At 35.0% G+C, this 16,661-nt stretch overlaps 1 protein-coding gene across 1 annotated transcript; it reads right to left on the bottom strand.

Annotated features, from left to right (window-relative positions):
- Positions 1-1,812: 1,812 nt before the first annotated feature.
- Gm31186 (predicted gene, 31186) lies at positions 1,813-4,148 on the bottom strand. Its single transcript, NM_001373935.1, has 2 exons — positions 4,051-4,148; positions 1,813-2,913 (listed from the first exon to the last, which is right to left on the bottom strand). The coding sequence occupies exon 2, from the start codon at positions 2,630-2,632 to the stop codon at positions 1,949-1,951; it is 684 nt and encodes a 227-aa protein (NP_001360864.1). The 5' UTR covers positions 2,633-2,913; positions 4,051-4,148; the 3' UTR covers positions 1,813-1,948.
- Between the last annotated feature and the right edge of the window lie 12,513 nt (positions 4,149-16,661).

Here is a 16,661-nt window from a genome sequence, read left to right on the forward strand (position 1 = left end):
ACACATATCCATCAGTGTCCCAACTACTCCACCAATGTCACACCTCATGAACCTATTTCACACCTCCTGAGAGTGCCACACCTATTGGCACTATTTATTTGGGCCCATTAACGCTATTCTTAAAACTGTTCAATGGACAAAAGGTAACTTTAATTAAAGAAATAAAGAATGTTTCAAAAAATAAACAGGAGTATGTATGTCTTGGTTACTGTTCTATTGCTGTGAGAGACATCATGACCAAACCAACGTATAAGAGGAAACATTTAATTGTGGTATTAGAGTTCCAGAGGGCAAGTCCAGGATATCATGGTAGACACCATGGCAACACAGAGGCAAAACATGTAGAGCAGTAGTTGAGAGCAACAACTTATGATGGAGATGGCAGAGAGTAATGAAAGAGGGAGAGAGAGAGAGAGAGAGAGAGAGAGAGAGAGAGAGAGAGAGAGAGAGAGAGAGAGAGAGAGCCTGATGGGTTTTTGATATTTCAAGGCTCTGTGACAACTCTCCTTTAATAATAAAACAACTCCTAATTCATTCTAAACAGCCCATCACCTGGAAAACTAACACATTTGAACGTGTGATCATTTGTGGCCCACAATTACATCTTCACTGTTTTATGAGAATGAGGTAACACATAAATTTAAGTCTGGAATTTCCAGGGAATACACAGGCTTAAATGGTACATAGGTATGTTGGGAGTCAGATGTTTGGAGGAGAGCCAGGGAACAGGTCATGGGGAACTTTTTTGATGGTCATCTGGGGCACTCAACAGAGACCTCCAAAGGATCACAGGATTCATCACAGGCAAGGAGTGCTCAGGGAAAGCACTCAGGATCCAAGCCCCACTATATATTATCTCACAGTATACTCATTTTCTCTTTTAAATTACTCTTTGACCTGATCGGCTGGCTATTTGTTAAGAAACCAAAGAACCTAATGTGGATATGCCCAATTTTAACTATTTGCAGAAAATTTCTATTCTTCCTGTGACTCCTGCTTCACATTTTGAGAACTTCATCTTAGAATTCATTTATCCCTCAGTGTCCTCTACTCCTTTTTGTGTCCTTTATTGTATTTAAAGGTAACCATCAATTTAATCTTTCTTAACTTCTTCCTGGTCTCTTTTCTGCATGTTAATATTGGATTTCTTAAAAAGATATCTTAATGAGAATAGAGAGATGACCATGTTGTCAAGAGCATTTTTGTATCGCAAAAAAACAGGATTTGTTTTCTTGAATTCATATCCAATGGTTAACAATCAGCTTTAATGCCAGCTCCATGGGATCTGACAACTCATGTCTCTGTGGTCACCTATACTCTCAAGCTCATGCCCTATTCCCACCCATATAAATAAAGATAATAAATCTTAAATGAGAGACAAGTTTCATTTGGTTTCATTATTCAAATGAAACCTTATTTTGTCTGATTTCTGAGTCTCTTTGGATCAGTTTTCTGGGTTGCACTTTGTGTAACAAGTCCACATTCCTTTTTCCTATCACTCTTTCCCCAACTTGTTGTTTCTCCCTCAGACTTCATACCAGAGATTCTATCTATGTCCTGTCTTTCTCCCCTTCTTCCTAAAAATCCATCTTTTGCTGCCATCCCTGCTCCTCTAAGTCATATCTCCAATTCCTTGCTCACTATGCAGACCACAGAAGCTAAGTCCTGTCCATTTTAGCCTGTGTGATATTAGATGTATGCACTGTTCACAGCCTGAGTTGCAACTTTCATCTTCCTTTGATGTTCTTTCCACCATAGTCCATCTCTTCCAACAAAGTGTTCACTAAAAGCATGTCATGTCACACGTACTAATTTTTAGAACAAAACAAATTTTATTGACAAAGATACTGAGGTTGTCAAAGACCCATAGGTACCCAACACAGGAAAACAAACATTTTTTTTTCAATCCTATAAGTTTACATTTCTGTACTTTGTGATTTTTTTCAATTTAAGTGATATTTGACACCAGAGTATAGACATAGATATGTAGGTCACCAAGAAATTTGATAAAGTACACGGTAGGATTGGCTAGATCTTTGTAAACAACCTTTCCGAACTTTTTGGATCCATCATCTCTGGTGTACTGCACCCAGGTACCTATTAAGAAGTCATTTTCATCACCTGATCTCGCCTCAGCCAGAGGGGTCTCTGGAATGATGTGGAGGTTACCTTCCTTGTAGTCATCCAGGAGCTGATAAACGTAGAGGACCGGATCATTCTTGTAGGAAATGTAAAAATAGTCCTGTACGAATGGCACCTGGGCTAGCACCATCCCACTCCAGTTGTCCTCAGAGCCATCTTTCCCCTCAAATTTGTGTTGTACCTTTCTGCCAACCAGGGCTCTGGCGAGGTGGACATCCCTCACCTGAGGAAAAACTACTTTGTGAGGCAAGACCTTAATATTTAAAATCCTCTCATCGCTGTGGAGCTCCTGTCCATAGACACTGTCAATTCCGTCGTACTTCACCAAATAAAGAGAAGGGTTTGTTGGCAGTTGCCCTACAATGATGGCCTTCCAATGGGTGACAGGCTCATTACCTTCCTTCCACCCGTGAGAAATTCTGCAGCCAACAATATTCCCCAGGGCCTGGGAAGAAGGCTTCCTCCTACTCTTCTTCTTGAGTGATATCATGCTCAGACTCTTCAGAGGTGTTGTCTTCTACCTGGCTGTAGACCTGTTGTGCTAGATCACACTGTCTTGTGGCTTCCATTCTCTTCAAATATCATACTTGCCCATTGCCTGGGACTGAAGATCTTGCCTGTTTAAACCAGACACAGTGCTGTTGCCTCTGTCATATATATGAATTCCTGATGGTCAATGGATATGGGTTGGTAGTGAATGCTGGACCAAGACTCTTCTCTAAGAGAACTTCTGAGAAGGTGAAGAAGACTATGCTAAACAGTTTTGAGCTCCTAAAATTAATTTTATAAAAATAAGAAGTTAATAAGTCAGCCATGATGGTACACACATTTAATCCCAGAACTCAGAAGTCAAGGACAGGCAGATTTCTAAATTAGAGACCAGACTGGTCTACAAAGTGAGTTCCAGGGCAGCCAGTGCTATAGAGAGGAACCCTGTCTCAACAACAACAACAACAACAACAACAACAACAACAACAACAACAAGTAAAAGAAAACAAACGAAAATCAAACGAAAAACAAACAAAACAGAAATACAAACAAAAAAATAATAAAACAAACAATCAAATGGAGAAGTTAATAGGAAGTGGTGGTGACCCATAACTTTAATCATAGTACTCAAGAGGCAGAGTGAGGCAGACCTTAGTGAGATAAAGGCTAGTCTGGTCTACACAGTGAGTTTCCTGACAGCCAAATCTAAACATACAGAAACTCAAATAAAATTAACCAAGCAAGCAAACAACCAAACAAAGAAACAAAGAAACAAAGAAACAAGGGAAACAAGGCAATAAAAATAGTGTAATTAACAAGTAATTCTCTAGAGCTCAGAATAACATACTCAGATCAACATTTATTTCTTCAGCCCTGAGTTAATTTGCCTCTGATGAGTATCCTCTCCTTGAATTTCTATGTCAATTTAGGTTGTGCTATGACTATTACCCCCAATGATCAAGAAGAAGAGAAAAAAAAAGGGCCAGAGGGGTCACCATGACTCTCTTGTACTTGTAAGCTCTGAGCTAAGTCCTTGTATTCACAAATATCTTCCCAGGGACACAGCACACCACTGTCCTTCTTTATTGTTTCTCCTGACCCAGCTTCAGAATTATTTGATGAAGCCATTGCATCACTGAACTCAAGAACATCTCAACAAGTTGAGGCAATATCAGCCATTTAGCACTAATATTTTCTAACGTACACATGGACAAAGAGGAGCTTTGGCATTTTAGTGGAATTGTGATCTAGATATTGTTAGCAAGGATAATAAATTCAGGACATAAACTAACCTAGACCAATCATTTCCCTTGCTAATAAACATGGGGAAAGTAGATTGTACAGCAACTCACTGTAGGAGAGAAAATTTTTAGCTTTCTGTAGCTATGAGGGTCCCAATTACTTCATAAATGTACTTACCCATAGAAAAATATCCTAGATTTTATCTATCTCCTGATTCAGATTCTATCTCCTGATACAGACCAGGCACCAAAAGCCTGTGGGAAAAAAAATGACCTTGCTTTGACACACCACTGTGAAGATAGTGAACTCACCTTCAATGGATTCTAGAGCCTCCAAGTGGAATAGATGCACAACCTTCAGCCAGTGCTCTGTGACATCACCCTAGTTCAGCTTACATCATAGAATCCCTCTCAGGCTGGTTCCTTCCCTAGTTACACTCATAAACGTTCAGCATCTCGAATTTACCTTTTCATATGGCCTCCTAGAAATAATAAATGAAATCCCAACTGAAAGGCCTGATGATCTGAGTAATATTCTGCCAAAGAATTTCACCCTTGCATTGTTTTTATTGTTTGGTTGTTGGATTTTTATTTATTTGTTTGGTTTGTGTTTTGTTTAGTTTCATTTTTGTTTTTATTTTCGTTCTGAGAAAGTCTTCGGTTTCTGACTTGACAACATCCATGGTGGTTATTTTTCATGTTCCAACCTTTCCCTTGGTTATCTTTAAGCTGTGCTTCTTATCATAAATATTGCCTGACTCTTTGAGGCAGCACACTGGATAGCACACCAATTTTCACTTTATGAAAACCCACAGTTAGAGGAGGACTATTTTTATGCAAATAAAGCTGGAATTTGACAGGTTTAAATGGCATGTATTGAAACCAATGGCAATCATGAATTATGGATTCTTTGGAAAGTAAGAGGACAACATAGATCTTGGGCATGCTTACTAAGTTGTGATAAAATTAAAACAAACCTGATATCTCCCAGTCATATTTTAAAGGTTTTTAAAATTTACCAGCACTTCTGATTATAAGGAATTTCATAGTTTAAATGCAGTAAAACAGGATGAAATAGATGAGGTAATTTTACTTTTGAAATATGTGTAGACAGAATACTGGATACAGGTACGTATAAAATTTACTTACAAATTAGAGGACACTTTAATTGTCCATGCCACATAGATCTTCAGTTCTTCAAAAAAAAATCCTTTTCAGTACCTTCCACGGACCCCACCACACCCTGTACATCATCTTCATAGGATATGATACTATCCATAAAGAGCTAGATCCTTCAACAACAGTCATCAAAAAAAAAATCATTCCTTAAGGTGTGGCCACAGTCCAATGTGATGGGTGATCTTTATCTGAGATTCTATCTTCCCAGGATGATTTAAGTTCACAAAAAAAAATCTAAGAAGGACCACTACATATCCATATCATCAATTCATCAATATTGATTGCCTCACCGTATGAAACATACATGCTATGGAATGATTTTAGATGTCAACTACTGGATGAATGCCTTAAAAATGAGAGGCAGAAAGAGAGAGAGAGAGAGAGAGAGGGAGAGAGAGAGAGAGAGAGAGAGAGAGAGAGAGAGAGAGAGAGAGAGAGAGAGAGAGAAATATATTTCTCATCTATGTGTATTAGTGCAGGGCTTTGTTTTCAAAAAAAATGGATGGAACGGTAAAATACTATATATTAGGTTAGACAAGTAAAACTCAAAATGACAGTTGTGAAAATATAAATTTCATAAGGGATATTAAAAAATAGGAGGTATTTTGGAAGAGTAAGCACAGCAGCAGGGGGGAGATTTGATAGCAATGGAGGATAGTGGGGAGGATGAAGATGGTAAAAGGACACTATAAACCTGTGCAAAGGGTCACAGAAAAGGCCTGCGACTTGTACACTTAAAAAAACACTGGTATAAAGTAACAGAGTCCAAATAATATTTTGATTAAATTGGGGATTTTAGCTTCAAGACACTATAAAATGTATTTGTATTTTTCTACTCACGTGTGGTTCTTGCTATGTTGAACATGATATGGGTGACAGGATATGGTAAGGTGCTTCAATGTTTTTGTATCATTTATCATCAAATGCACATGTCACTCAGTGAGCTGCAAGGCTATCACAGGGAAGGAGGTATCTAAAGACCTTAAGTGTACTTGACATAGGGAGAATAATGCCCCCACACTACTATAGATGTTGAAATAATCACATGTGTTTCCCAAAATAATTTTCTGAAGATTAATCCCCAGGTGTGAATATATTTGGAAGAAATTGAATGGGTCAGGAGGGATATGACCTACATATAAAAATAATTTAATAATGCTGTTATAGAAAAGGATTAATTATGAAAGGGAGTTTGGTTCCCTCTTTTCTCTTTCTAGCCCATTGGATTCCTCTGTGATGACATCATCTCACAAGAATTCACTCATTTGCTGATGGTGTGTTCATCATTGAATATACAGACTCCTGAAAAGGGTCATACAAAATATGCTTCAGTATATACTAGACAATTAGTGTCATTTTGTTTGGCAATACAACATGTATGATTATACCTCAGAATCATGAGCAACTGGGCCATATGGGAAATATAATTAGTATATTTCTGCTGACTGAAGATCAGATGGGTTGAGTGTTATCATGTGTGCTGTTCATGAGAGGAAGCAGGATAGATGGTGAGTATAGATCAGAGAGGAACATCCAAGGAGGACACTATGTAAGGAACCCTAGGAAGAGCACCATCACTGCTTTTAGCTAGTAGATATATTTTTAGAATCCCCACTTTCTAGGGTGGAAAAGAAAACGGTATTACTCTAATTTACTAAGTATGGTCATTTGATACATCAGTGATCATCACCAAGGTGAACAGGTGTTGACAGAAGTTTGGGGACTCAGGAGAAGCCTGTTCTGGGAAAACCCATTGCCTTCAAAGTACGGAGACTTCTGACCAGCAACACTGGATAAACAGTCTACATTGGCAGCAGTAGCCCCATTATGTCCAAATTAGTGGTTTTCAAACCATGGAATGTGACTCCTCTGAGTGTTCAAACAACTCTTTCACAAGTGTCACATATCATATATCTTGTTTATAAGACATATACTTTACAATTAATGACAATAGCAAAATTATATTTATGAAGTTGCAATGAAGTAACATTATTGTTGTGGAGCTGTAATTAAAGATTCACAACATTTTGAAGATTGAGGACCACTAGTCCTGACTTCTCTAAATCATGCCTGTCACTATGGGCTGGAGGAATAATCCCCTTTATTCAATTAGGCAAACGCAGAAAAATCAAAGCATTACCCAATAGTTATGAAAGTTAAACATCTATTGTACCACAGTCTATAAGGAGGGCATGCTGGCATCTTAGACAAATGAGATCAAAATGAAAATCTCTGTGACCAAATGAGAAGCAGAGGAGAATAACCAGTACCCTAGTGGTGACATAAGTGGGTATTAGCCCAGACACTTAGAATACCCAAGATACAAGATACAATCTTCAAAACATATGAAACTTAAGGGTATTGAAGACCAAAATGCTGACACTGTGCCCCTTCTTAGAATTGGGAACAAAACACCCATGGAAGGAGTTACAGAGACAACCTTTGGAGATGAGTCAAAAGGATGGACCATCTAGAGACTGCTATTCCTAGGGATCCATCCCATAATCAGCCTCCAAACACTGACACCATTGCATACACTGGCAAGATTTTGCTGGAAGGACCCAGATTTAGGTGTCTCTTGTGAGGCTATGCCATGGCCTAGCAAACACAGAAGTGGATGCTCACAGTCAGCTATTGGATGAATCACAGAGACCGAAATGGAGGAGGTAGAGAAGGTACACAAGTAGCTTAAGGGGTCTGCAATCCCATAAGTGGAACAACACTATGAACTAAAGAACCCCCCCAGAGCTTATTTTTCTAGCAGTATATCAGAACTCATGTTTCTAGCTGCAGTTGTATCAGAAGATGGACTAGTTGGTTATCATTGGAAAGAGAGGCCCATCAGTCTTGCAAATTTTATATGTCTTAATTCAGGGGTATGCCAGGGTCAAGATGTGGTGGTGGTGATGGGGGTGTGGTTGAGGTGGGTATGGGGGGACTTTTGGGATAGTATTGGAAATGTAAATGAAAAAATACCTAATTTTAAAAAAAAAATGAGGAAACCATTGTCAGAACCACCAGCAAGAATTTTAAATAACTGCCCTAAAGTCTGGATTTAGGATTCCTCGAGAATCTTCCAAAACAAAAGGAAATGCAGAATCTTGCTGAAATAATTGGAGAAACAAGAGAAAAGCAAAGGAGAATTCATCACATAAAAAAAGACAGAAGAAGTAGGAATTAAAGACATATTTGGGCAAGATGCATAGTGAAGTAGAGATTAGAGCAAGCAGAAAGGACTGAGGAGATAGCTCACTGCTTAGGCCTACTGATTGCTTTTGCACAGGACCAGGGTTCAATTTCTAACACCCACATGGTTGTTCACAACCACCTGCAATTCTAGTTCTAGACGATCTGATGACCTCTTTGGACAACACACACACACACACACACACACACACACACACACACACACACAGAGAGACACACACAAACACACACATCACACACATATACTCACCCACAGAGAAAAAAATCTTTTAGAAAACAATTACAAAAACAAAAAGGAGTCAAGTATAATTTTATTTCCCTTTTTCACCAGCACTCAGAAGCAGGCTAAACTCTGTAATTGAATGACTGCCTAGCTGATAGGTGTGTTTTCATAATTTTATTCTTCTTTTTTTTTTTCTTGGATTTTAGGACTATTTCAGTATTTGTTTAAAGATTCTAGATTTTTTTTATTTACTTTTTCTAATGTTTTAGGATTTTTTCGGCTTTTTAGTATTTTACAGTTTTCAGGTTTTTTTTTTTTTGGGGGGAGTGCAGGAGGGTAAAGCCCTTTGGCTTATTTAGAGTTTTAGGGTTTTAATGGTTTTAAATTTGGGAGGTTGTTTTGTCCTTACAAGTTTTTTGTTTGTTTGTTTGTTTGTTTTTGGTAGGGTTGAGGTTTATTTTTATTTTATTTTATTTTATTTATTTATTTATTTATTTATTTATTTATTTATTCATTATTTATTTATTTATTTATTTATTTATTTATTTATTTATTTATTTATTTATTTATATTGGCTCTTGATTTCTCCTAGAATTTTAAGGTGTTTCAGTGTTTTAGGGCTTTTTAGTGATTATAAATAATGTTAGGATAATTGTACTTTTTTGTGTATTTGTTCTTCTTTTTGTTTTGATTTGTTTTGTTTTTGTTTCTTTTTATACTTTTAGTGTTTTATAGGGTTTTAGGATTTTGTAAGGGTTTTTTGTTTTCTTGTGTGTGTGTTTGCTTTTTTTTAATGGGTTTAGGATAACTTTTATATCTTAGGATTTTAGTTAATGTTTCAGGGTTTTGTAGGTATTTGGGGGGGGGTTAGGATTGTTTTTATAGTCTCAGGATTTTAGTTAGGGTTTCAGGGTATTGTACGTTTTTTGTTGTTGTTGTTTGTTTGTTTGTTTGTTTTTGCTTTTTTTGAGCGGGTTTTCAAGTTTTTTTTTTTTTTTGAGTTTCAATTTTGATGTGTTTTTAGAACTTTTTAAAGGAACTTTTTTTAGGGTTTTACAGTTCTTTTGGGTCTTTGTACTGTTGTTGAGATTGTTTTAGAATTTTAGGGTTTTTCTTTATTTTTTAGTTTTGTTTTGTTTTGTTTTTTAATTTAATTAAGGAATTTTTAAAAATTGTTTTAAGCATTTTTTTAATAAGGTTTGTAAAATGATTTTCTTTTCCAGTGTTTTTGGCGATTTTTTAAGGCAGTAAAATTTGTAGTTGTTGGGGTGGTGGTTTTGTACCTTTTCATTTTCTTTTTTTTTTTTAATTGTTTTTTTATTGTCTCATTAGGGATCTAGACTTGTAGAGTTTTTGGATTTTTTTTTACGGTTTTATAATTTTTTTACGGTCGTTTTAGAGTTCTTCTGTTTTCTTATATAGAATTTTAGGGTTTTAAAAATGTTTATTAAGAATTAAAAAATAGCTTTTTTGGGTCATTTAGTGTTTGTTTAATAATTATAGGGTTGTTAGGGTTTTAGGTTTTGCTTTATTGTTTTAGGGTTTTTTTTTTTTACATTTTTAAAATGATTTTAGGGTTGTTTTCAGTGTATTTGGCGAGATTTTTTTTTAAGGCTTAGTGTGGTTATTGTTGTTCTTTCCTTGTTTGTTTGTTTGTTTGTGGTAATGCTTTTATGTTTTTTTGGTCTTTTTAGACATCTAGAATTTTTTTGTTGATTTTTTTGTTTGTTTTTCTTTAGGGTTTTAGGCTCTATTAGTTTTATTTTTTCAAAAATTTTATGTTTTTTTTTTTGTTTTTTTTTTTTTTAGGGTTTTTTTGTTTATTTAAACCTTCAAGTTAATTTTCTTTTCTCTTCTTTTTTCTTTTTTATTTTTTAGAGTTTTTAGGGTCTTAAGGTTCTGTCTCTAAGAACATAGAAACTGAACCTATTGCTTTTAGATTATTTATAAAATGTATTCCATTCTGAAAATAAGAAACACTATGAAGTCATGTTTGTTCATTTGCGTGTATGTCCCCAGGAGCTATAGATTATGTGTGTCTATTGCAGAGCTCTACAATATGTCCTGACCATACAGATTTAATTGTCACATCATGAAAGTTCAAGAACTATAATATAAAGCTGTATCTATGTATCCTAGTTTATTCATCTTTCAAACAAATATAGTAGAAATGTCACAGAGGGCAGAATTTATTGATCATGATTTCGAAAAAGGACCTCAAAAGTCATTAAATCAAGTATCTTATACAAGCCAAACTCTACCCATCTATCCAGTTCACTCCTGTAAGAATAATTGCACCTGGGTTTTGGTTAATTCTTATTAAATTCTCCAGTTAAAAAAGGTCTTTATTAGCCCCCTTCCAGCTTAGTGAAAAACTCCATTCACTCTCCTTCTGAAAGCAAAAGCATTTTTCTTTCACACACTATGTTAATTTTACAACATTTGCCCCTTGATGGTTTCCATTTCCAAAGTTGTGTTTGCCATGACTCAATATTTCATCTCTATTCAGACAACTCTTCTCATATACAACAGGTTAATACACAAAGGCTCATTTGAGAGTCATGCCAAGAAAGCGGAATGAACTTGGGGGATACAGAAGAGGCAAAGACAAAAGAGCAACAGAAGTATCATTAAGCTGGATACTACTCTAGAATACTGCATGCTATTCATGTATCCTGGGGATCCAGAAATTCATCTAGATGGACCCTAGTTATCCATTGAAAGGATGTAGTCAGTCGGAAGCTTAGCCTATTAACTGGCAGCTCCCATAGCTTTGAACCGATCCAATGATTTTTATCTTCCACACACCACCCAGTCGTATCCAAGCTACATTCCCTGTCACAGGCAAAAGTCCGGAAAAAGAAAAGAAACTACTGTACTGTGTGCTAGGGTAGTGCTCATAGAAGGTATTGGCAAACTGCACTGAATCTATTAGCACAACTGCAAAGGTATGTGGCACAGGCAATCCAAGGATCACCATGCTTCCCATTTTATCTCTCCAGTCCATATATCCACTCCCAACTCTACACACTATGCTCCTAATCCTAGGGATCATTTAGAGGTCTCATAAATACCACCATGTATAACCCCAGAAGATGAGAGAAGTTTGAAGCACATCGATAGAATTTAAGTCTGACAATTGTTGATGTCATCAAAACAATTTTCTGAGCTGTGTTGTGCTTTTGTCAAACGATGGGGCTAGAATGGCCCTGCCAAGATCTAAAGCAGAAATAATAGTTTTTTGTTTGTTTGTTTGTTTGTTTGTTTGTTTTTCTATTAATATATTGGAACATGTCATTATCAATTGCACTTCCTCAGTCTAAAAAAACAGGTGATACTTAGAGTTATTTGCTGCCATCTCTAAAGTCTGGGCAAGGCAACTCCTGTGATTCTCCAAGCCTTGCTTCTTACCAGTTCTGGGCTATATGCTGTCAGGATAATGTTCTAAACAGGGAACTCTATGGATATCCAGATTTCAATAGTTTTCCCTTCAAAAATATAGTAAAAAAATTCAAATTGTACATTTATTTTAGTATTTCTGGTCAACATTTTCCTACTGAAGTGACAGAAATATTTACTATTTTTATATCTTTATACTAACATTATATTTCTGTTTGATTTGTAGGGGACAGGTTTATTTGAGACAGTCCTACATTACTCATGCTGAACTCATACTCACTATGTAGCTATGGACAGTCAAAGGCCTTGATACTCCTAAATTCAACTGCCCATTGCTGGGATTACAGATTACAGTACCATAGCTATTAAAAGATTTTCTATGACTGATAAAAGAGGTGAGGATTTGACTTTAGGATTTCGGTATTTTTCTAATTGTAGTCATAGTTTATATTGAATAGTCATTATGTAAACGGTAACAGAGATTCTGGTCTTTCAGATTTCTACTCATTAGTAGATCAGTTAATACATTTAAATATCTGCTAAAAATGTCATGACATACAGGAGAACAGTAGTTTAAGATCTTGCCTAATGTGGTTTCTGATTTTTAAAAGATTCAGAAAATAAGAGTAGATTTATGAGTTTAAAATGAATGAGCATGTCTTATCTAATTTGCCAATGTTATACATAATACTACAAAACATAAATTTTAAGTTTTTAGAATTATTTTCCTCAAAACATATATATTTTTGACCAAATGAGCTAGAATTACTCGTAACAAATATTTAATATTATAAAAAGCCTAAATTTTTGTTGAAATAAATTATTCTGTTGAATTTATTGTAGTCTGTTATTTTGATAAGTATTTCTGAGGTTTTAAGAGATCTATAGAAAAAATATTCAGTGTATTTTTTTATGATAATTTCCAAGTAAGTTAGTATACTGTGACTAGGCTGGTAAGACCAATGCCCACACTACAAAGAGGTTCTAGCTTTTGGTCTGTAAATGACTACAGTGTTTTTTGCCATGCTATGAAAGGTTTAAAAATTGCCTTCATTTGGAGTATTTATTTAATTTTTATCTGTAGTCCCTATCTCTTTCCTGAACTGACTCATAATGGCAGCACCCTCCACGTTGTTCACAGGCAGGAAATGATCTCCTGTTCATTTCAAATTGAATACCCCCCAAACAATTAACCAACCAAATTAAAAAATAAAAAATGGTTAATATGGTAATTTCCTCAGATCTTTCTTGGAAACCATTTGATGACTACAGTGATTGTTATATTAATGGGGAGATGATCTATAATAGTTTGGTGATATTCTTCCACAGGAATATTTTGCCAGGGTTGTTAGGAAAGTTGTTTCCATACACTTTTTTTTTTACTAAATAGGGACTAAGTTTAGGATTGTAAAAACTAATTTGCTAGTTTGAGTTGGTTTTCTAAAATAAACGACAGAGTCCTGATGACAACAGTAAGTAATCTTTGTCTATCTTTCAACTATACCTGAGGCTGACATATTGTAAAAACTGGTAATCCTCTCTTCATCTCTCAGCAAATGTCTGCCTCTTGGAAATTTATGATCTCGTCTCCATTAAAATTCTTAGTGGTTTTCATTTGTATAGTATGTAACCATACCTCTCTGATTTACAATTCAGTAGGACTAAAACAGAACCAAGGATAGTTAGATAGTGAGACATAGGTATACGAGGTTAATTATAAAGTCATTTATTATACCAACCACTGTTTTTACTTGTTCTTTATTGAATTTCTGTACACACATACAACATCTGAAACATATTTTTATACTGCTCATATAATTTGTTGTTGATTATGTCCCTGTAAAGTAAAGTAATGAAAGCAGTCAAATTTATACAAATAGGAAAAGAACGCTCAAAAAAATTAAATTGTTCTTTTCATACTATAAAAAGAAAAATAGCAGTAAAAAATCATCAAATGGGGAGTAATTACAGATTTTTTTTCCTAAGAGATTATCAGAGAAGTTTTATTTCATGTTTTAGATTTTCAAAATTAAAGTTTACAGACAGATAAATAGATAGATAGGTAGATAGATAGATAGATAGATAGATAGATAGATAGATAGATAGAAAATAGATAGATGATAGATAGATAGATAGATAGATAGATAGATAGATAGATAGATAGATAGATAGATAATCTTGTTTAGAAAATTAATTGTATTTCAGAGTAGGGTTTTATTCTGTTCTACCGAATAGAAGGTCTATTTTTTTTCCTATATTGACTCAGTTAAGACTTAGTGTAAAACATAATTCAATTAAAATATACAAATTGCCTGTTTATGTAACTGATTCTTTTCCATACTGTTAAACATAATAAACCATAAAGTACATTTCTAAATCTTTGTGGAAAACTTCTGAATTTCCACAACAAATGTAAATTAAAATTTAAAATCTTATTAACATTTACTTAAAGTAGAAAATACCTTTCTATTACTCGCACCAAGCAAGTGAAAGATCTGTGTGACAAGAACTTCAAGTCTCTGAAGAAAGAAATTGAAAATCTCAGAAGATGGAAAGACCTCCCATGCTCATAGATTGGCACGATTAATTCAGTAAAAATGGTCATCTTGCCAAAAGCAATCTATACATCCAGTGAAATCGCAATCAAAATTCAAACTCAATTATTCATAAAGATAGAAAGAACAATTTACAAAATCATCTGGAATTAAAAAAATCCAGGATACGGAAAAACTATTCTCAACAATAAAAGAACTTCAGGGGGAATCATCCTCGACCTCAAGCTGTAGAATAGAGCAATAGAGATAAAAATATATGCTAATGACAAAAAGAAAATGACTTCATTAAATACACAGGCAAATGGAAGGATATAAAATATATCATCCTGTGTGAGGTAACCCAATCCCAAAATTACAAACATGGCACACACTCACTGATGAAGGGATGTTATTCTAAAACTTCAGAATATCCAAAATGTAATTCACAAACCACATGAAGGTCAAGCAGAAAGAAGATGAGAGTGTGGGAGTTTCAATCCCTCTTAGAATGGGGAACACAATACTCCTTGGAAAAAATATGGAGACAAAATGCAGAGCAGAGACTGAAGAAATAACTATCCATTGTCTGCCCAACCTGTGGATTCATCCCATATACAGACACCAAACCCAGTCACTGTTGTGGATACCAACACGTGCTTGCTGACAGGAGCCAAATATGTCTATCTCCTGAGAAACTCAGCTATTTCTTGGCAAGAAAAGAGGCTGATGCTCAAAGACAACTATCAGACTGATCATGGCGTCCCCAGTAGACGAGTTACAGGAAGAACTGAAGGAGCTGAATGGGTTTGCAACCTTATAGGAAGAACAACAATATGAACCAACCAGACTGTCCAGAGCACCCAGGGACTAAGCACCAACACATGGTTCCAGCTGCATATATAGCAGAGTATGACTTTGTCAGACATCAGTGGGAGGAGAGGTTCTTGGTCCTGTGAAGGCTTGATTCCCCAGTGTAAGCATGTACCAGGGTGGGGAGGTTAAAATGGGTGGATGGAGGAAGACCCTCATAGAAACACAGAGAGGGTAAAAGGAATAGGAATTATCTGGGGTGAAACAAAGAAAGGACTAATATTTGAAATGTAAAGAAAGATAATATCTAGAATAAATAAATAAATAAATAAATAAATAAATAAAATAAAAATAGTTACAAAACACTACATATAAAAAGAATAATTCACTATGATGTCATAAAGTATATTAACTAATATTTCCTAATATAGAAATTATGCTAATACTATATAGTTTTAAAAAATTATATATCCAAAAATGTACCTTCAAATTTTTCCAGAAGATTTTGTACTGGAATTCTATAAAGAAATTAAAGTTTTAAAAAGTAAGAATGCAGATGTTAGAGTTTGATGGCTCAGCTTTTGACCTACAGGCATGACAATGAGAGTTTGACCCACACCACTATACCCTCCAAGAAAATCAATAAAATTAAATATTAATCATTCAGAATTATTTTTTGGAATATACATCATATGCAAAATAGTAATATAGATTACTTGCTATTAAATCAATTATACTTTCATTGAAATACGTACACTAAGAAGGAAATAATATGTTTGAACATATTACAGTGTATATCCAATTACTTCTTCAGAATTTGCATTCTAATTATCATTAGTTACTGGAGATTCTGTTCTTGGTTGGTAATACAAGAAGATATATAAAAAAATTTTTTTTTGCAAATATTAATGAAATACTTTTCGTCTGACTGGACTTATATTTTAATGCTACACAAAGAAGCTCTGCATTCAATCTTCAACAATGAAAAAATAAATAAATAAAAAATAAAATTTATATATAAAAAATATAGAAGACATGTTTCCTTAGGCCCCAGTAAATTTGTAAGTCTGAGTACATCATTTTCAAGGACAATCCACACTGCACATGTGCTTTGAGATAATACTGAAATATAGAGTTAGAGCTTACCTTCCTATACCAAAACAACACATACATAAACACAGCCTTCCCTGAATTATGTCTGAAGTACCAGCTCTTCTGAGGTTGAGAGGAGCCTCTGGATTTGGAAGCACTTTGGCGCCTATATATACAAATTTTGGAAATCTGGTCTTTCAAAACCAGGTAAAGGAAAATGAAGACTGGTCTTTAGTTTCTTTTTAATGAATTCCTGGTGGTCAGCAGCAGCACAGAAAAGGATCTAGTCTGTTTCCACCACTAACTGACCCCCAGTTTACTCAAAACTCACATCCCCAGGCCCCA

The sequence above is a fragment of the Mus musculus genome, chromosome Y, assembly GCF_000001635.26.
Source record: "Mus musculus strain C57BL/6J chromosome Y, GRCm38.p6 C57BL/6J".
Classification (NCBI taxonomy): Eukaryota; Metazoa; Chordata; class Mammalia; order Rodentia; family Muridae; genus Mus; species Mus musculus.